General features: G+C 46.6%; 1 protein-coding gene across 1 annotated transcript in view; it reads right to left on the bottom strand.

Annotated features, from left to right (window-relative positions):
* Nucleotides 1-21,415, bottom strand: part of LOC142312740 (uncharacterized) — a 177,325-nt gene that overhangs the window by 134,841 nt on the left and 21,069 nt on the right. Inside the window, exon 8 of the mRNA XM_075351728.1 lies at nt 20,746-20,796. Within this exon, the coding sequence (XP_075207843.1) occupies nt 20,746-20,796 (51 nt within the window). The remainder of the gene's footprint in view (nt 1-20,745; nt 20,797-21,415) is intronic.

Below are 21,415 nucleotides of genomic sequence, written 5' to 3'. Positions count from 1 at the left end.
AGGATGAACTCAAAAAGACAAAGTAACGTTTAAGTAGTATGCCTCCCTAATATGGGATGAAAAACCTGTAAATAAAATGTTATCCCTTTTTCCTTGCAGTTACAAAAATAAACCTCTGCATGTCCTGTAGCTCGAGGACTGGGCCACTACGTTGAAGTTAAACTTAGTGCCAGGAGGCAGGTCACGGATCACCAGGCAGCACTATAGGGAATGGGACCCAGACGAGCTCCCCTCAGCGGCAGCGGCGCCCTGTGAGTTGGTTTACCCGGTTGTCAGCGTCTGCTTATTGACTGAGTATGAGAGTGACCCCTGCATCCCACGGCTTCCCACACTGAGTCCCGGGGCATCCCCCTAGCCGTGGAGGGCTACGACACCTTGCTGCCCCACTTCATCACTCCGGGTACTCCCAACAGCAGCGGCGGTACTCTCAAATTACCGTACACCACGAGTGGCGTCATGAACTATATCAATTCTCCCGTAAATACCCCCTTTCATTTGAGTTGCTGCACGACCCCGGGTCCAGAGACCCTCGAGCCACAGCAAACCGGGATCAGAGCAGCTCGGCTGCTTCCACGGGGGCGGCACACATGGCAAGGGTGAGCATGGCAAGGGTGAGCATAGCGAGGGTGAGCATGGGGAGAGTGAGCATGGGGAGAGTGGGCATGGGGAGAGTGAGCATGGGGAGAGTGAGCATGGCGAAGGTGAGCATGGCGAGGGTGAGCATGGCGAGGGTGAGCATGGCGAGGGTGAGCATGACGAGGATGAGCATGGCGAAAGTGAGCATTGAACTTTACAATAATGTTTTCCTTGTCTCCATACTACCCCTCTCCATTCTCACCCCCTTATTATTTTTTCAACAGTATTGAAATTTATTGAACATTTAATTAGAAGTGCTAGATTTTTCCTCTAATACCGCCTCCCTTTAAAGGGAACCTGTCACATGTAAGCGCTATTAAAGGGGTTGTCCATTATGGCCACAGTTCCAGCTAAGTTTGATGTTGTGTTCCCGGGGCCCATGTGACATTGTTATGACACGCGGGCTCCACGACCAATAAGCGCAGTTTTTCTACTCCTCGCGCATTTGAACGTTTCAGCAGGAAGTCAGTGCAGCGCTCACAACCTGTTATATAGCCTTAAAATGGTGCCCCACACAGCGCCAGTGCGAAATCTAAATAAGGATGAAAAAAAGACACCCAGAGGCCTGAACAGAGCTGAAGACTCTTCCACCAGTCCCACACGAAGATATGAATAGAAGAAAACATCAAACACAAATTTAAAAAAATACACAAAACTGATTTCTTCAACTCAGGTAACACTTTAATCAGTATGCTCCACCAATATAGCCCTTTCTGTACTTTACTTAGTAAAATGCTGCTGACAGGTTTTCTTTAAAGAGCAGTGTGGAGGTCTGCGGTGAAACTCGAAATCCAAGATGGCACCTGTTCCTTGTGCTGGCACCACCCCCTCTACTACGTACTGGCTGCGTTTTCTGTGGACACAGCAAGCGAGTAACAGAGGGGCAGATCCAGCAAAAGGGAGCTAGTGCCATCTTGTAATCTGAGCAGATGCAGCCACTGAACAGTACAGGGGCACTACCAACAGAAGAAGTGGGTATCATCTTTAAAATCGAGCCGATGTAGTCAGCAGGTACTTAGGGGTTGTCATAAGTACAGGGAGCAGGTTCCATCTTTGATTTACAGAAGATGCAGCTAATACTGCTCCCTATCCTATCTTGGACTCCAAAGTCTGTGACAGCGCTGCCAGCCCTACTAAATAGGCACAGCTCTCTTAGCCCTACAACTCAAAGACAGCTCTCTTAGCTCTACTACTCAAGGACAGCGACAGCTCTCTTAGTCCTACTACCCAGAGACAGCTCTCTTAATACCCTACTACCCAAGGACAGCTATCTTATAGCCATACTACCCAGGAACAGCTCTTGGATAGCCTTAATATGCACGGACAGCTATTGTATAACCCTACTACCCAGTGACAGCTTTTGTACAGCACTACAACCCAGGGACAGCTCTTGTAAAGCCCATATCCTGGATATGTCTGTGTGTAGTGGATCTTGAAACATGACTCCAGCAGCAGTCCACTCCTTGTGAATCTCCCCCAAATTTTTGAATGGCCTTTTCTTAACAATCCTTTCAAGGCTGCAGTTATCTCAGTTGCTTGTGCACCTTTTTCTACCACACTTTTTCCTTCCACTCAACTTTACATTAATATGCTTGGATACAGCACTCTGTGAACAGCCGGTGTCACGGTTCTCTCTCTGCTTTAGGCCCCTTCACAAGTCCGTGAAAATCACGCACGTGTTTCACAGACGTGTCAAAGGTGCATTTTCCCCTCCGTGAGCCGTGTTTATGGCACACGTGTGTTCTCCGTGTGTTATGTGTGATAACACACGGAGAACGAGAACTTTCAACTCACCTGTCCCTGGCGTCGCTGTCTGTGGTGCTGATCTTCGGTCTCCGGTCCTGCAACTCCCCGCTGCTGCTGCTTCCGGCCGCAGTGAAGTGAATATTAAATGAGCATAATGAGCGGCGTTCGGCTGCAAGTGACAGCAGCGACAGAGACACCAGGGCTGAAGAAGGTGAGTAAAGTTTTGTTATTTTTTTCTCTGACACGTGAGTTTTCTCCGGCGCGTGTCACATGGGACCGCATCCACACTCCATGCATGTGGTCCGTATGCGGGCCGTGTGACACCCGTGCTGCCAGAGAAAACGTGGACATGTCTACGTGTGGAACACACGGACACGCGTATGCTCCACACGTACACACATTCCATGGCAAAACACGCACGTGTGCGCAGACCCATTGATTTTCATGGGTCTACGTGTGCCCGTGTCTCCGGTACATGCAGGAATGGACCTAAGACGTACCGGAGACGCGTGCGTGTGAAGGGGGCCTTAGGAGTTTTGTGACAGGTTTTGGGTCTGAGGACCCACTCACACTTGCGCTATTTTGACGCAAACGGAATCCGTCACTAATGTAGTACAGTTCATTTATTTACAGTGGAAGCGCAACATCGTGTGGACACAAGCGGGTACTGCATGACACACACACGCACCATAGTAAAGCGCTTCCACTGTAAATAAATGATCTGTACTACATTAGTGACGGATTCCGTTTGCGTCAAAATAGCGCAAGTGTGAAACTAGCCTGAGTCTCACTTTCCCCTATGAGACTCAGCTATACCTAAGGCTAGTTTCACACTTGCGCTATTTTGACGCAAACGGAATCCGTCACTAATGTAGTACAGATCATTTATTTACAGTGGAAGCGCGTTACTATGGTGCGTGTGTGTGTCATGCAGTACCCGCTTGTGTCCACACGATGTCGCGCTTCCACTGTAAATAAATGAACTGTACTACATTAGTCATGGATTCCGTTTGCGTCAAAATAGCGCAAGTGTGAGTGGGCCCTAAACGTGTTTGCCTTTCCTTTGGCAGTTGTAGAGTTAATGGTAGTATTCCTTGACAGCAAGCAGGCCAATTACCATCCCAGGTGTTTCCGGTTTGGGACCACTCCCAATCCCTTTATATATCCTCTGCTACCAGCAGAGGGTGCCAGTTATTCTTAATTCATTTGCATTCTGGTCTTGGAGGAAGAAGGAGCTGCTGGTACGCTCTGCCATAGTTGCTGTGGGGACTGCAGTCTTGGTTCTGACTGCAGCATTCTGTTGTTGTTTTTTCCCCTTGTCTGTCTTCCATTCCTGGTGTATTGTTTCTAGGCTAGCATCCTCAACCCGCCCACTCCTCAGCCAGGGACTATTGTAGGGTCATCTTAGGGCTTCAGGTTCCAGCTCGGCGACAGGTGAGGAACCTGTATAGGGACTAGCTAAGAGTGCAGGGTACAGCGGAAGGTAAGGTGAGGAGGTGTCTATCTTCCCTATCACTAGCACTAGGGCCCATCATTGCTAAAGTGTCCCCCTTGTCTTGTTGGGGTGGTTCTTTTGTTTAAATTGTGTGTTTGGCCTCACGCCGGACTCTCCCCTAGTCCGTGCGTGACAGCCAGCTTCTTTAGCAATGACCCTTTGTGGCTTACCTTCCTTGAAGAGTATGTCAATGACTGCCTTATAGACATCTGTCAAGTCAGCAGCCTTCCCCGTGACTGTGTAGCCTACTGAACCAGACTAAGGGACTGTTTTAACCTTTGTCAGGTTGCATAATTTTTCCAAAATTTCTCGACCCCTTATCTCGGAAGGGGGTGGAGATATTTTATTGAAATTTGGCCAATATATTCTGGACTAAAACTGCAGAGGTGTCACGAAATTTCAACCCTCTACGGCTTTTCGAAAAAAAAAAAAATATTGCAATTTAAAAAGGGAATAGTTACAATTGTACCTATTCAGCCGGACGAAGGTTAAATGTTTAGGAAGCCTTTGCAGGTGTTTTGTGGTAATTATTCTAATTTTCTGAGATGACTTTTGGGTTTTCATTGGCTGTAAGCCATAATCCTCAACATTAACAGAAATAAACACTTGAAATAGATCAATGTAGTATGATCAGAGAAAATTCTGAGAATTCGATAAAGGGTATCTGCCTTTTAAATAAGGCCTGGGATCATACTTATGACAAAGCGGCTGTGTCAACTGCCACAAAAATCCTGTGTATCAGTGATCAGCCCTAGGCACAGGACGCACGGCGCGCACGATTACTGATACACAGAGGACTGCCTGTTCCACAGGAACTTCCCTATACCTCAGGCTCCCATAGCCAGATCCTGGGTCCTTTCCTGCGCATTGTGGCTGACCCATATCATTAAAGGTGCTTATTATCATGATCTCATTGATCTTAGGATATGTTATGTTCCTAAAATAAGAGACTCCCATTAATATAGCCGTGTATCATTACATTGCCTGCGTTTTCCACTATAAATGCTGACAGACTCCTTTTTGTATCCTGTATACAGGTTTATAGTGACAGTCCACACAGTTTCCCTATAAACTGACAGATTTTTCCCTATAACCTTATACACAGGATTTTTGTGGCAGTTGACACAGCCGCTTTGTCATAAGTATGATCCAAGGCCTTATTTAAAAGGCAGATACCCTTTATCGAATTCTCTGAATTTTCTCTGATCATACTACATTCCATCTTTCCTACCGGATACGATTGAATATGGTCAGATTGTCCGACCGGATGAAGGCCTAAGGCCAAACCGTCTCAAGGTGGACTTTCTACCGTTGTACAGCACGTTTTTCTTTCATTTGTTCAAAATAAAGAAAAAAAATAGACCAAGAGATTTGAACTTGTGTCTGTTTTTTTGGGGAACTACACAGTGTGCTGGGGTTTACCTTTTTACTTGTGAAGGACTCACCTGTGATCGCAAATCCCCTGAGTGACTGCAGTGAGACGCGCGATCAGCTGTGCTTTCGCTCAGGTTACTCGCGGCCACAGCTGCAGTCCTCCACCTGAGAGCGGTGGGCGCGAGTAACCTCAGTGACAGCACAGCTGATTGCGCGACTCACTTCAGTTGCTGCATGGAGCTCACAGGAGCGGCGGTGTTCTATTGCCGCTCCTGTCAGCTTCCGCTGTAGTAGAGCTGAAAACGTCGTGGGACCTTGCGTGGCTTACGTCGGACCTGGAGGTGTTTTTTGATGGGTTAATAAAGTGGTGAAAGAGGGTTGTTTTTTTTTTTTCTTCTTCATTACAAATAAAGTATTTTTTGGATGTGTTTATTTTCTTTAACTTACAGGTTAATCATGGAAGGTATCTCGGGGACACGCGTGCCATGATTAACCTAGGACTTAGTGGCAGCCATAGGCTACTGCCATTAACTCCTTATTACCCCGTTTGCCACCGCACCAGGGCAATTTGGGATGAACCGGGTAGCGTCCTGGGACTGTCGCATCCAATGGATGCTGGTAAGTGGGAGGGATGGAGATGCACAGCACAAAATTGAAGACAATTGAGTGCAGCCCTATGTGTAAAATAGCATATCAAACAAGGGGGAGGGAAAAGTACACATAATAAGGGCGCACATCAGAACCATACAACGTTTTAATATACAATATATTTTATTGGGTCAAAAGGGACAAAGACATCATAAAAACCTTAAAATACACATATAACATATGACCTCACTAGTACTCCGGGCCCGGCGTAGTCGCAACGCGTTGGGCCTCCTGCTGACCTCGCTTTTACTCCTCTGCATAATCCGTGCATGCAATGCTTTGACTCCGCCGGGCCCGGCTGGTAATCACACCTGTTTGACCCCCACACTGTTTGAGTGGTCTATGGGTACGCTCTTGTGATCCCATTTTGTTTCTGGCAAATATTCCTCTGCATGTGCCTAGGCACAGGCACCTTGTATGGGTGAGGAGCCCTTAACACTCCTCTATATACTTATGTCAGCTTAGGTGATCTTGGTACCCTTTGCTGTAGATTGCCATGCAGCAAGTGTGATGGGCTGCCCCTGCATGTATTTATCTCAGAGGTAGTTCCTGGCTGGGACTTGTTGTTTCATATTATCATCCTTGATGTTCATGTGTCTTTTTCATTTGTCTATATAACTGTATCCAGCTCACCCAGTGTCTGGCCACTCTTGACGTATCATATCATCCCACACCACCACTGATACAACCTTTACTATCTGACATACAGTGTTAGGCAGACATTTGGATGGGCCGAACTTGTATATCATTGATACAGGCACAGTCTTCAGTCATGATACAACCTCTATATTACCATTTTGAGGGCTCCATTATTTGTTAACTGCTTTGGTATTAATCACTGCACTAGGTATTTTGGCCTCAATTTGTGATTAAGAAAGGTCATTTGCATGCAATATACTGTTTATTCATGGATTGAGTTATTTTTTGTCTATCTGTATTAAATCTCATTCACTACAATTGGAGTACTAGTGAGGTCATATGTTATATGTGTATTTTAAGGTTTTTATGATGTCTTTCTCCCTTTTGACCCAATAAAATATATTGTATATTAAAACGTTGTATGGTTCTGATGTGCGCCCTTATTATGTGTACTTTTCCCTCCCCTTTGTTTGGCATCCAATGGATGCGGCAATTCCGGGCGGCTGCTGGCTGATATGATTAGGCTGGGGAGCTCCCCATAACATGGTGCTCCCCATTCTGAGAATACCAGCCTTCAGCCGTGTGGCTTTACCCTGGCTGGTATTAAAATTGGGGGGCCACCGGCGGCTGTGATTGGTTGCAGTGAGACAGCTGTCACTCAGTGTGGGGCGTGTCTGACTGCAACCAATCATAGGCGCAGGTGGGGAAGCAGGGAATACGAGATGGATTAATGAGCGGCCGGCATTTTCAAAAGAGAAGCCGCCACAGTGTGAATGCCATGCAGCGCAGCGCCGGTGATCGTGTATCGGTGAGTATGAGTGAGGGGGTGGGAGGGAGAAACTGACCTGGACAGAGAGAGAGACCGACAAGGACAGAGAGAGAGAGACTGAAAGACCTGCATCTGTTATGTTAAAAAAACATGCGGATCACAACGAAAATGCAGTGCAAACGCACTGCTTAGCATTTTGGTGGCATTTTTCTACAACTCATTGATTTCAATGGGTGTAGAATGCTGCCAAAACGGACAAAAGAATCGACATGCTGCTTTTTTAAACGCAGAGATTTTGTAAAATTTTTGACAATCAAAACGCTGCGTTTAAAAAAGCATGGTGCGCACGGGTTTTGAATGATTCAGACTTTGCTGGGGAAGCACAACGCATGCATTTTGACAATGTGACGCTGCAGCTTAAAACACTGCAAAAATGCAACGTGCGCATGAACCCTTACAGTAATCTGCATTAAACTTCAATTTCCATTTCTCAGCCTAAACCTCAACAAATCCCTCTGCAATAGTACATTAACCTCCTCTATATTGATTACCCTGTATAGTATCTTCTGCAAATTATTGGAATTCTACTCTCAATGGCTCTACAAGGTCATTAATGAATATGTTAAAAAGATGTCCCAATACTGACTCCCATGTTACCCAATTGTTAACTGTGACCCTGCTTGAGTGTGTTCCATTAATAACCACCCTTTGTTTCCTATCACTGATCCAGTTCTTAACCCACTTACACATATTTTCCCCTATTCCCATTTTATGTATCAATCTTTTGTGTTGCAGTGTATCAAACACCTCTGAAGAGTCCCTATAAACAACATCCACTGCAAGTGTTTCACTGAGGCTGTTTCAGAAGACCTTTTGAAACAGTTTCAGCGAAACACGAGTCAGACCTGTCCCAATTGTCAGGTCTGGCATACCTCTTGACTCTGTGACAGCAGGTAGGTCTCCGGGTTTCACTTTACCACCAAGCTACTTTAATCCTGTATATTAGTTATCTGACAGGACATGCATATGGAGTTTATGGTGGATTAATAAGTGACCTTGTGTGACCTACCCTGTCTTCTACGTGTTATATAGGAGTTTAACTATTAGGCCGGGCCACACGGAGATCTACTGCGATCCTAGCATGACACTTGGCTCACGCTGGCAGCACAGCAGGAGCAGAGTGTCACAGCGACTGAGGTCCAATCATGCGATCGGACCTCAGCTTTGGGGGGGGGGGCGTGCCGGCACTCAGGATGGGCGAGCCAGTGCTGAGGAGGGGAGGGGCGGGCCAGAACGGAGAAGGGAGGGGAGGGATTTATCTCCCTCTGTCCTCCGTAGCCGGTTATTGCCATTCTCGCACTGCACTGGTTTCCTGCGAGTGCAGTGTGATTTTTCTCTCACCCCATACACTTGAATGGGTGTGAGAGAAACCTGGATTGCATTACAGTCGCAGCATGCTGCGATTGTTTTCTCGGTCCGATTAGGGCTGAGAAAATAACCGCTCACGGGTGCTGACACACAGGCTAATATTGGTCCGAGTGGAATGCGATGTTTTATTGCATCCCACTCGCTCAGATTTTCACGCTGTGTGTCTTAAGCTGGGTTCACACATAGCGACAGCGACAACGACGTCGCTGTTACGTCACCATTTTGTGTGACGCAACAGCGACCTTGTAAGTCGCTGTTATGATCGCTGCTTAGCTGTCAAACACAGCAGACGCAGCAGCGATCATAATAACACGCATCGCTGTGCTACATATGTGTGGCGCCCCTGAGGCTTCCGTCGCCACAGGAACATTGCACCCCATCCAGCGGTGTGATGTCCCATTCTGGGTAAGGAAAGGAGTGAACGCCGGTCCCCTGGCAAATCTACACTACACCCATTGTTAGGTACACACTGGGACCAGGGATAGTGGCAACAACCCTCCCATGCTGCATGCTGGGAGGGGCCGTAAGACCCATCCCTGCTCCTATAGGGTAGATCAGAGCAACTGGGGAGGTGGGAGGAGCCACCAGAGAGCAGACAGGGAAAGGAAGGTCAAGTTTAGTCAGATAGAGAGAGAGGGAGGAAGGAGGAGGAGGTCTGCGGGAGGCAGACGAGAAGGAGAAGCAGAAAGAAAGCTCTAGTCAGACAGGAGCTAAGAGAAGAAAGTGACGCTTCCTGGTGAAGAACCTGGGACTCAGAGGGTCCAGGTGACACCAAGCAGAGGAAGAGAAGGGATTCCAGGGCCACAGAGAGCTTTTGAGCTGGTGGCCTGTTCCACAGGAACATCGGTGGAGGGATCAAGCTGCAACAGGGGACGGTCCCTAGAAACCGGAGGAATGAAAAATCATCTCCAACAGTAAAAACCGAGGCCCAGGGAAAGCTGCAAACTCCCCGGGCCACAGCCCACAGCAGAACCTCCGGAAAAGGGGCAAATAACCGTCAGGTGAGCTCCCAGCCCGGAGGCTGTTGTGGAGGCCGAGCCAGGTTCATCCTACAAAGGCAAGGTTTAAGGAGACAGCTGCAGACAGAGACGCTTGAGAGAAGGGTACCGGCTTTCATTCCAGGAATTACCCAGGATCGGCGGAGGTCCCTGACAGTGGGTCTCAGCAGTCCAGAGGCACCAGTGTGCTTAAGCCCAGGAAGTGTGAGTAAAGACCTTGGAATTGCACCCTCTGGTGTTGTCTCAGTTATTGTCGCCTGCATAGACTTCCACCACACCATAGACTCTCACGAGCACCAACTGTGCCCCGGGGTACCGCTCCACCTGTGGGGAGCAGTACCATCATTGCTGCCATTCCATCACCCCGGAGGCCTCATACAGCAGCGGTGGCTTAATAGCCGCATACCACAGGTGGCGTCACGAACACAAACTTTATTCACCCCAAGTCTCCAGCCATATTTAATTGACACCCACCAGGGCCACGGAGTCGGGCCCCGCCACCACTGACGACCCCCGGACTAGTCCGGCCCGGCACTGGCAGCGAGAGCGGCGGACGCTGGGAACGAAGATAAATATCGGGTAACCAGGGAAAGGTCTTCCTTTGGTTACCGGATGTTTACCCTGTTTACAGCTTACCGCAGCTGCCAGATGCCAGCTCCTGCTCTCTGCTCGCTTCATTTCGTCGCTCTCTCGCTGTCACACACAGCGATCTGTGCGTCACAGCGGGAGAGCGACGACCAAAAAATGAAGCTGGTCATTCAGCAACGACCGGCGACCTCACAGCAGGGGCCAGCTCGTTGCTGGATGTCACACACAGTGACAGCGACGGGACGTCGCTGCTACGTCACAGAAAATGGTGACGTAGCAGCGACGTCGTTGTCGTCGTGTGTGATACCATCTTTAGGCCTTAGGACTGTGATCCTTATCTTGTATTTGATTAAAAAAAAAAAAAAACATAGATTCAAAGGGTATGCCATTCCCCAATTGGGACTTCTTTTCCTCCCCCAAGCCTCTTTTTTTTCTTCTATCTTGATATGTTCTAATTATTCTGGTTTTTAATCTATCTGCCAATTTTCTGGCTGTATTTATGCACATTTTCTACAATAAAAAGCAGCTTAACCCCTTAGTGACGGAGCTAATTTTCACCTTAGTGACCAGACCAAATTTTGCAATTCTGACCAGTGTCATTTCATGAGGTTATAACTCTGGAACGCTTCAACGGATCCCGGTGATTCTGAGATTGTTTTTTCATCACATATTAGACTTCATGTTAGTACCAAATTTACGACAATATTTTTTGCGTTTATTTATGAAAAAAATTGAATTTTGGCAAAAATTTTGAAAATTTAGCAATTTTCAACTTTTGAATTTTTATACAGTTAGGCTATGTGCCCACGCTGCGGAAAATGCGCGGATTTTACCGCGGATTTCTCGCGGAAAAGCCGCGGATTTTCCAGAAATCTGCAGCACAGCCATTTCTATGGCATTTGGGAAATGCTGTGCCCACGCTGCGGATTTTTCCGCAGCGGAAATCGTGCGGATTTTCGTGCGGAAAAATCTGCAGCATGTCAATTATTGTTGCGGATTTCTCCGCAGGGTCCCATATACTTACCTGCCTCACCGGAGTCACTTTCTCCGTCCGGTGTACAGGAGCGCGGTGAATCCAGGTACAGGAAGGAAGAGGTGGGCGGAGCCTGCACGAGCTCCGGTCATGTGACAGCCGGAACTAGTTCAGGCTCCGCCCACCTTCTTCTGCAGACGCTGAGAGAGTGACCCGGCTGCTGGAAAGCGAGGTGCTGCATGATGGAGGTAAGTATGAACTCCCCCGATCACTGCAGCACTTGTTCTGCATTGAGGATGCAGTGCCGAAGCCATGGTACTGTATCCTCAATGCAGGACACCGCAGCATATCCGCACGACATTCCGCAGCATGGAAACAGACAAAAGTTGTGGTGCTGTTTCCTGGGAGCTCCTGCGGAATGTCCTGTGGATATATCCGCAGGACACTGTCCCCGTGGGTACATAGCCTTAAACCAGAGATTTCTGTGACACAAAATAGTTAAATAACATTTCCCACATGTCTACTTTACATCAGCACAATTTTGGAACAAATTCTTTTTTTTGTTAGGAAGTTAGAAGGGGTCAAAGTTTATCAGCGATTTCTCATTTTTACATCAAAATTTACAAAACCATTTTTTTAGGGACCACATCACATTTGAAGTGACTTCGATAGGCCTAGATGACAGAAAATACCCAAAAGTGACACCATTCTAAAAACTGCACCCCCCAAAGTACTCAAAACCACATTCAAGAAGTTTATTAACCCTTCAGGTGTTTCACATGAACAAAAGAAATGTGTAATGAAAAAAAGCAAAAATTAAATTTTACCTAAAAATGTTGCTCTAACCCAAATTTATTCACTTTTAGAAGAAATAACACAACAAAATGGACCCCAAAACTTGTTACCCACTTTCTTATGAACGCACCAATACCCCACATGTGGTCAGAAACCTCTGTTTGGACAAATGGGAGGGCTCGGAACAGAAGGAGCAATATTTGAATTTTGGAAAGCAAATTTGGCTGAAATAGATTGCGGGTACCATGTTGCATTTACAGGTCCGCTAAGGTACCTAAACAGAAGAAACCCCTCACAAGTGACGCCATTTTGGAAACTAGACCCCTCAAGGCTTCTATCTAGGGGTATAGTGAGCATTTTGGATCCACAGGTACTTTACAGATTTTGTTAACGTTACGTTGTCATATTGAAAATTTTAATAATTTTCTCAAAAATGTTGTTTAGCATCAATTTTCTCACTTTTTCAAGAGGTAATTCCAAAAATTTGACCTCAAGGTTTGTTACCCACTTTTTTATGAGCGCGGTGATACCTCACATGTGGTCTGAAACCTTTGTTTGGACAAATGGGAGGGCTTGGAACGAAAGGAGCAATATTTGAATTTTGGAAAGGAAATTTGGCTGAAAAAGATTGCGGGCACCATGTCGCATTTGGAGGTCCCCTAAGGCAGAGGTCCCCAACTCCAGTCCTCAAGGCCCACCAACAGTGCAGGTTTTTGGGATTTCCTTAGTATTGCACAGGTGTTAATGTAATTACCTGCCCAGGTGCTGGTTCCAACAGCAGTGCAATGCTAAGGAAATCCTGAAAACATGCACTGTTGGTGGGCCTTAAGGACTGGAGTTGGGGAACCCTGCCCTAAGGTACCTAAACAGCAGAAACCCCGCACAAGTGACCCCATTTTGGAAACTAGGCCCCTCAAGGAATTTATCTAGATGTTTGCTGAGTACCCTGAACCCCCAGGTGCTTCACAGAATTTTATAACGTTGAGCCATGAAAATAAAAAAATAAAATTTTACCACAAAATTGTTATTTCAACCAGGTAGCTTTTTTTTTTCACAAGGGTAACAGGAAAAAAATCACCATGAAATTTATTGTGCAATTTCTCCTGAGTTTGGCGATACCTTATATGTGGTGGAAATCAACTGTTTGGGTGCACATCAGGGCTCGGAAGGGAAGGAGCGCCATTTGACTGCACAATTGGTTGGAATCATTAGCGGACGCTATGTTGCATTTGGAAAGCCCCTAAGGTGCCTAAACAGTGGAGGTCCCCCCACAAGTGACCCCATTCTGGAAACAAGACACCTCAAGGCTTTTATTTAGGTGTATAGTGAGCAGTTTGAATCCAAGCGTACTTCACAGAATTTGATAAGCTTAGGTTGCCATATTGAAAATGTTCATTTTTTTCACAAAAATGTTGCTTTAGCATCATATTTCTTACTTTTTCAAGAGGCAACAACAAACCGTGGACCCCACAGGTTGTTATCCAATGTCTCATGAGCACAGGGATACCCCACATGTGGCCAAAAACCTCTGTTTGGATAAATGGGAGGGCTTGGAATGGAAGGAGCACCATTTGAATTCTGGAAAAGTTGAAATAAATTGTGGGCACCATGTCACATTTGCAGGGCCCCTTGGGTACCTATACAGCAGAAACCCCCCATAAGTGACCGTATTTTGGAAACTGGATTTTATTCAGGAGTATAGTAAGCATTTTGAATCCACAGGTACTTCACAAAAATGTTGCTGTAGCAACAAATTTCTCACTTTTAGGCTACGTGGCCATGATCCAGCGATACAGTCTAGTACACAGTGTCAGCCTTCCTGCAGAGATGTGAGTGTTGTCCACGGAAGAACGCAGATGCCCATGCCCACGATTTGGGTTCAGGCTGCTGTGGAGCTCTATGCTACCTGCAAAGAACACTCTTGTCTCCGCAGCATAAATTGACATGCTAAAGCACGGGAAGCTGCACCACAGGTCAGTCTATGCTGCGGAAAAGAGAAGCACAGTGGGCACGGGATTTCTAAAAATCCTTCCACTGTGCTTCTACTGCACAATGCAGCGTTATGGACGCAGGGAAAACACTGCGCCCAAAATGATGCAAACCCTGATCTTGGGTACACAGCCTAAAATGCTACAATGGATGAATGGATAGATGTCAAACAAATATAACGTCCCACCCCCTGCATATTCTAAGCTGGCGCCCTTTAGTGCCTTTCATGTGGCACTAAAGGGTGCCTAGCCTTGTATTTAGCCCCCCAAAAAATTAATTATTTAAAATAAACGACGTGGGGTCCTCCCTATTTTTGATAGCCAGCTAGGGTAAAGCAGACAGCTGTAGCCTGCAAACCACAGCTGACAGCTTCACCTTGGCTGGTGATCAATTTGGAGGGCTCCCCAGGCGTTTTTTTTTTATAAAAAACAAACAAACATGGGGTCCCCCCCAAATTAGATCACCAGCCAAGGTGAAGCGGACAGCTGGGGTCTGGTATTCTCAGGGTGGGAAGAGCCATGGTTATTGGACTCTTCCCAGCCTAAAAATAGCAGGCCACAGCCGCCCCAGAAGTGGCGCATCCATTAGATGCGCCAATCCTGGCGCTTTGCCCCAGCTCATCCCGCACCCTGGTGCGGTGGCAAACGGGTAATATACGGGGTTGATACCAGCTGTAATGTCACCTGGCATAAAGCCCTGGGGTTAGTGATGTCACGGCATCTAAACAGATACCCGACATCACTAACCCAGTCAGTAATAGAAAAAAATAAAGACAAAAAAAAAAATGTATTTGAAAAAAACCTCCCTCTTTCACCAATTTATTGAAAATAAACAAATTCCGGTCACTGTAATCCATTTTGGAGGTCACTCGACGACTCTGGACCTCCTAGAATATGGGGGGCACGTTCAGGGAACGTATCCCCCATTTTCTAGAAGAGCAAGCTCTCCATGAGCAGTGTGGGTGCAGTAATCTGAGAATAGTGCACTCACATTGCCCCGGTCCAACCTAGGGCAGAGTGACCTGCAGTAACCTCATTCCAGAATAAGAGGGGCACGCTCACAGAACATACCCTCCATTTTCTAGAATAGCAGGCTCTCCATGTGAGGAGTGTGGCTGCAGATTACTGCACTCACTCTCCCCCGGTCCACAGTGCAGCAGCATGTGCAGCAGCGAGGTCAGCGTCCCTGCTTGCAAGGATCCAGCTGACAGCTGCTGTCTGCACATGCGCCGCCAGCTTTCCAGAAGGAGGCGGAGTGATCGCGGGAACGGAGCAGCAGCCAGGTAGCGGGGAAGACCGGGGGGTGACGGCGGGAGACCTAGCGGGACCTGGGGACAACTTTTCTGTCGCACGTGACGTGTCACATGCGGCAGAAAGAGCAGGATGAATGCGGCCGCACGCTATTGTGCGCTGCGCGCTGCCATCTTGCATGCTCCGGAGGGGGGAAGGGGGAGCGCTCTGGAGAACTGGAGGGGGCCTCCGGGGGACCAGAGGGCTCCGGTGTACCGGAGGAGGGGTCAGGGGGAGGACATTTCCCTCCGATCTGAAATGTTTGATCATTTCAGATCGGAGGGAAATGAATGCAGAGCCGGTGGCGGCAATTTTCGGTGCGCTTCGGCGCCATTTTGACTGTTCCGGAGGGGGGGTAGGGGTGGGCGGGGACTCTCCGGTACCGGGGGCCTTGGGGGTACTAGGGGTTTATATTTCTTTATCATCTGACATGTTTGATCACGTCAGATGAAAAAGAAATCACTTTAACCAGCCATTTCTTTTTTTTTTATGTGATTGCCAGTATACACCGTATACTGACGATCACATTATCGGGGTCCAAAAAAACACCCCGATTCATAATCTGGGGGGTCTTAGCTACCCCCGGTAGCTGAAACCCCCGAGATTTTCGGTCGCTGGGGGGGCGCTACAGGCTTTTTTCGGCCTGACGCTTTAAAGTGGCGGAACAAAATAAGTACCCTGTTTTGCCGCCGCTTTAAGTCGTACGGCCGTTGTTATGAGGTTAAAAGAAAACTATATGGAATGTTTATTTACCCATCAATTACCTTATATTTACACCGTCAATTACCCCTATCTTTTCTATGGTTTCTCAATGCCCTTATGGGGTTAAGCTATTATCATGAGATCTAATTGTCTTGGTAATTTTTTCATTTACACCTTCCAAAAAGTTCAACTTTTGTCTTGTCAGTCCACAGAGTATTCTCCCAAAAGTCTTGGGAATCATCGAGATGTTTTCTGGCAAAACTGAGGCGAGCCTTTTTGTTCTTTTTGCTCAGCAGTGCTTTTCTTCTTAACTCTGCCACCAGGCCATTTTTGACCAGTCTCTTATACTACAGTTATGAACACGGACCTTAACTGAGGCAAGTGAAGCCTGAAGTTGTGTGGATGTTGTTGTGAGGTTTTTTGTGACCTCTTTGAGTCGTCACTGCACTCGCGGAGTAATTTTGGTTGGCCAACCATTCCTGGGAAGGTTCACCACTATTCCATGGTTTCACCATTTGTGGATAATGGCGCTCACTGGTTCACTGGACTCTCAAAGCTTTAGAAATGGCTTTATAACCTCTTCCAGACTAACATATCAATTACTTTGTTTCTCATTTGTTCCTGAATTTATAGCTTTCGAGGATCTTTTGGTCTATGTCACTGTTAAATAGGACTTGCCTAAGTTATTTTTTTGACTGAGAACAGGTGTGGCAGTAATCAGGCCTGGGTGTGGCTGGGGAAATTGAACTCCGCTTCCCAAAGATGTGATAAGCAACAGTTAATTTATGTTTTAAATGGGGGGTAGCAATCACTTTTCCACACAGGGTCATGTAGGTTTGGATTTTTTTTGCCTTAATAATAAAGATATTTGTTTATAAACTGCATTTTGTGTTTCCTTGTGTTATCTTTATCGAATATTTTAATTTGTTTGATCTGAAACATTTTAGTGTGACAAACATGCATTAGAATAAGAAATCAGGAAGGGGCAAACACTTTTTCACACCACTGTATAAAGACCTTCCACCTACCTCTAACTTTACTATTTATGCTGATGTGCACCATGACCGCTGGGTCATCAGCCCCTTCCAGCATTCTGTCAACCCGATCAGCAATGTGCCGAACTCGAGGGCCAGGAAGACAACAAACTGTTCAACTATCCCGATCTTTGTGATAAATTGCCCTATTTGTTCCCCTAATACAGGAGTCCCCCACCACCACCACCTGTCTGGCCTGCCCTGTGCTTCTATTTTTTTCCCCTTACTGGAACAGACTCTCCCCAGGCTTCAGAGGACATGGCTTGCTGTAGCAGTGGTATTCCTGTACTGAAACCCCCTTCATCTGCCAACTTAGCAAACTTGTTGGGGTGTGCCAGATCAGGACTAGCCTCCCTGGTACTCTTCCTTCTGTGACTCAGCAAGCTGCCTCACTGTCCTGTAGCTCCATAGCACCCTCCTCCACATCTACTCCAGTGAGCAGCAGACTCCTTTGCCATATTGCCTATGTTTCTCAGTGTTACCAGCTCCTCATTTAGAACCAGTACCTGGGGTTTCGAAGCACGCAAAGTGCACACATCTCTCACCATAGCATGCACCCTCTGTTATGCCCCAACCCGCAGGACCGACCCCTACTGGGCAAGGGGGTGTTGGTGCCCAGCATGCGGTTTCGTATGGTCTACCCATCCCGCTGTGCTTCCTTCCATTTAGGGTACTCACTCAGAGAGCTGGAGGAGAACCCAGGACTGTGATTCGCCTGTTGTCTGCTCCTCCAGAAACATGCACGTACTGAAAAGATCTTCCTGAACCTTCCTTAGGCGACGCCCACCGCATACTACTGTGATTTAACGGGCCAGTACTCCTTAACCTGGAAGTGCTTCTCAGCCTATTGCAGAGAGGCACTGGATATATAAGTCGGTCTCCCCTTCTGGGTGGTGCCTGAGCAACGCCTTCCGGTCCCTTAGTGCGATGTTGCTTCGGTCAGGTCCCTGTTCCCTGCCTTGTGTTTAACCGTGTTCCTGTTCCTAATCTCTTTACCGTTCCTCCACTCAGAGCCAGCTGTGCCTGACACCTGCTCCAGCCTAAACCTGGGTTCCTGCGCTCCACAGAATCCATACCTGTCCGGCCGTGACCGCTCTGCTTCAGCCCGCTGGATCGGATCAAGCACCACCAGAGGAGGTTCTAACCGAGTTGCCTGTGTTAACATCATTACTACTACTGGATTAAGGCCTGGCCCGGTCTTACTATCTACCTCTGCTTCGACTGGACTTCACTACAGCTCAGGTTGGACCTGCCGTACATTATCACTCGGCCATATCTACGGGTACTTTACCATAGAACCCAGTGTTTGCGCTCTAATCATTAAAGTCCTTTTCTTCCTGCAAGCTTTGTCCGAGTCAGTCTCTGGGGTCAGCTGTACAATCCTCTGAGGTCCTGTGGGTTCACTACGACGCTTACCGTGGGTAACGCAACACCCTCAAATGGCTGTTCAAAGATTGCAAACATTTGACAAGATGTACACTGGATGGCATTGTCAATAATGGAGTACATTTTCCTACTGCTGATTGGACAAGAATATTAATATGTAAATATAAACAAGCAATATGAAATTACAAACTGTCAAATTAGCATTAAGGCTTCAATCAATTTTCATTTTTTACTTTCTTGTGATGGATCCAATACAGGTTGTAGCATGGTTTTCATTGTTATGGTGGCAAATATAGCACTGCATGTAAAAGGAATGGAAGTCTTGATAAAACCTCCACTGGTAGGGTTGAAAGATATGAACATAGCCTAATGCAGACAGATTCTGTCACCCTCCCATCTGCCCTAGAATACAATATGAGCCAAATTAAACAAAACGAGACAGTCACTGTACAGTTTTGTATTTTTTTTTTAAATATATAAGAGACATTACAAAATCGTGGCAAATAGTGGGAGTCCAGGTCTTGAGACCCTGACTGATTGCTATAAGACCATTTTGAAGTGCGCTGCTTGGTGCAAGCACAGAGAAGTGTAAGGGCTACATAGTAAGTCTATGAAGCCGTACCCCACTATCAACATATGAATAAGGACATATCTATATGGACTGAGAATCTGCCTCCACTTATTTTATATCAAAGGGGACGTTAACAGTATGAGACATGTAATGACTGACAGCCTGCTTTCCCGATCTACTCGTCTCAGACTGGTAATTCCATATTTCATTTACAATAAGCTCTGGAGGCAGACTCTCCAGTAGATCTATGCAAGGCCCATAGATCTTAACAGCTCATTTACATATTTAGAAAATGTGTATTTTTCTGGAATAAGACATTGGATCACAGATGTCAAGGTATAATTTTATTCAGCTTCCTATGACCTACATGCCCATATAGAGGGCTAAGGAGGGTTGATCATACTGATAGATTCCTTTTAAAAAGTGAAGATGAGCAAAACAGTTTTTATAAAAATCCAGCCTCCCTCAACCTTGTGCCAAAAACAGCAGCCATGGCTTCTTCTAAGCAGCTGCCTAACTATCTGCAAATGAAAATGTGGAGGCCCCACAAAGCAGGTGAAGGCTATAAGAAGACAGCAAGAGGTTTTCAAGTTGCCCTTTCCTGTTTGAAATGTAATTAAGAAATGGCAGTTAACAAGAACAGTGGAGGTCAAGATAAGGTCTAGAAGACCAAGCAAAATTTCTGTGACAGCTGCTGGCAGGATTGCTAGATTAGTGATGGGTGGACTCGCAGATAATCGGGACCGGCGGAACTGAGCAGATTTTTTTTTTTTTTTTATTAAATATCTGGTTTCGGTCCAGAATTTATCCTGGTTATCTGGCTGGATGCCGGTCCCCATATAAATCTATGGGGACCAGAATCCGGAGATTAAAAATGGTGATAGAAGGTATAGGGGGATAGAAGCAAGCAGACTGTAATTACCAAGGCTCCGGGGTGGCTGCAATTGATTCCTGGCACTTCTGGGGCCCCTCATTTACCTTCATGCATATGCACTGCTTTCCCCGCCCACCGGCTTTGTGATTGACTGTAGTCAGGAGCGCCCCCACCCTGAGTAGCAGAGTGACAATTGACTGCTTCCAATCACAGATGCTAGCTGCGTTTATCGTGGTATAAAAATAAATAAAATTGACATAGGGTTCCCCCAAATTATGATACCAGCACAGATAAAGCTTACGGCTACAGCCCCCAGCCCTGTGCTTACATTGGCTGGGTATCAAAATAAGAGGAACCACATGTGGCTTTTTTTGTTTGAAATAAAATACGAAAAAACACCCTCTTTCACCACTTTATTAACCCAAAAAAACACGCTTGCAAGTCCGACGTAATCCACACAAGGTCCCAAATGATTCCAGCTTTGCTGCATCTTAATTCACAGCGAGTGCCATAGAACATGACTGCCTGCTGTGAGCTTCAGGCAGAGACTGAGTGAGCTGCACAATCAGTGGTGTCACGCAGGTGATTTGCGGTCACAGCTGGAGGTTCTCACGGACCTCCTCTTGTGACTGCAGGTATCCTGACCTGAGGGTATTTTATTAAACTCCGTGACCCCTCCTGAGGCGAGGTCACTGACTTTACTGAGGTTACCTGAGGTCAGGTCGTGGGAACCTCCAGCTGTGACGGGAAATCACCTTGAGTGATGTCACCGCTGAATGTGCAGCTCACTTAGTCTCTGCCTGATGCTCACAGTGGGCAGTCATGTTCTATGACGCTCACAGTGAATTCAAAAGAAGCAGAGCTGAAATCGTTGTGGGACATAATGTCGATTATGTTGGACCCGCAGGGGTGTTTTTGGGGTTAATAACGTGGTGGGGTGTTTTTTTGTATTTTATTTCAAATAAAGGATTTTTTCAGTGTTTGTGTTTATTTACTTTCACTTACAGATTAGTAATGGGGAGTCCCAGACCCTCCTTATCACTAATCTAGGGCTTGGAAAAAGCTGTGAGCTGCAATTAACCCCTTATTACCCCGATTGCCATCGCACCAGGGCAATCAGGAAGAGCCTGGTAAAGTGCCGGGACTGTCACATTTAATAGATGCAGCAATTCCGTGCTGCTGCAGGCTGCTATTTATAGGCTGAGGCACGGCCCAATAAGCATGGGTCTCTCCACCTTGAGAATACCAGCCCCCAGCTGTCGGGCTTTATCATGGCTGGGTATCAAAATTGGGGGGTATACCGCACACAGTTTAAAAATTATTTAAATAATAAAAAAAAACCAACGCATGTGGTTCGTCTTAATTTGATATACAGCAAAGATAAGCGCACGGCTAGGAGCTGCATCCTGTAGACGTATGCTTTATCTGTGCTGAGTATCATAATATGGGGGGAACCTTGGCCAAATTTTTTATTTTTATTG

Source organism: Anomaloglossus baeobatrachus, chromosome 5 (assembly GCF_048569485.1).
Source record: "Anomaloglossus baeobatrachus isolate aAnoBae1 chromosome 5, aAnoBae1.hap1, whole genome shotgun sequence".
Classification (NCBI taxonomy): Eukaryota; Metazoa; Chordata; class Amphibia; order Anura; family Aromobatidae; genus Anomaloglossus; species Anomaloglossus baeobatrachus.
The sequence above is the reverse complement of the archived record's forward strand: the minus strand, read 5'-3'. Positions and strand labels throughout refer to the sequence as shown.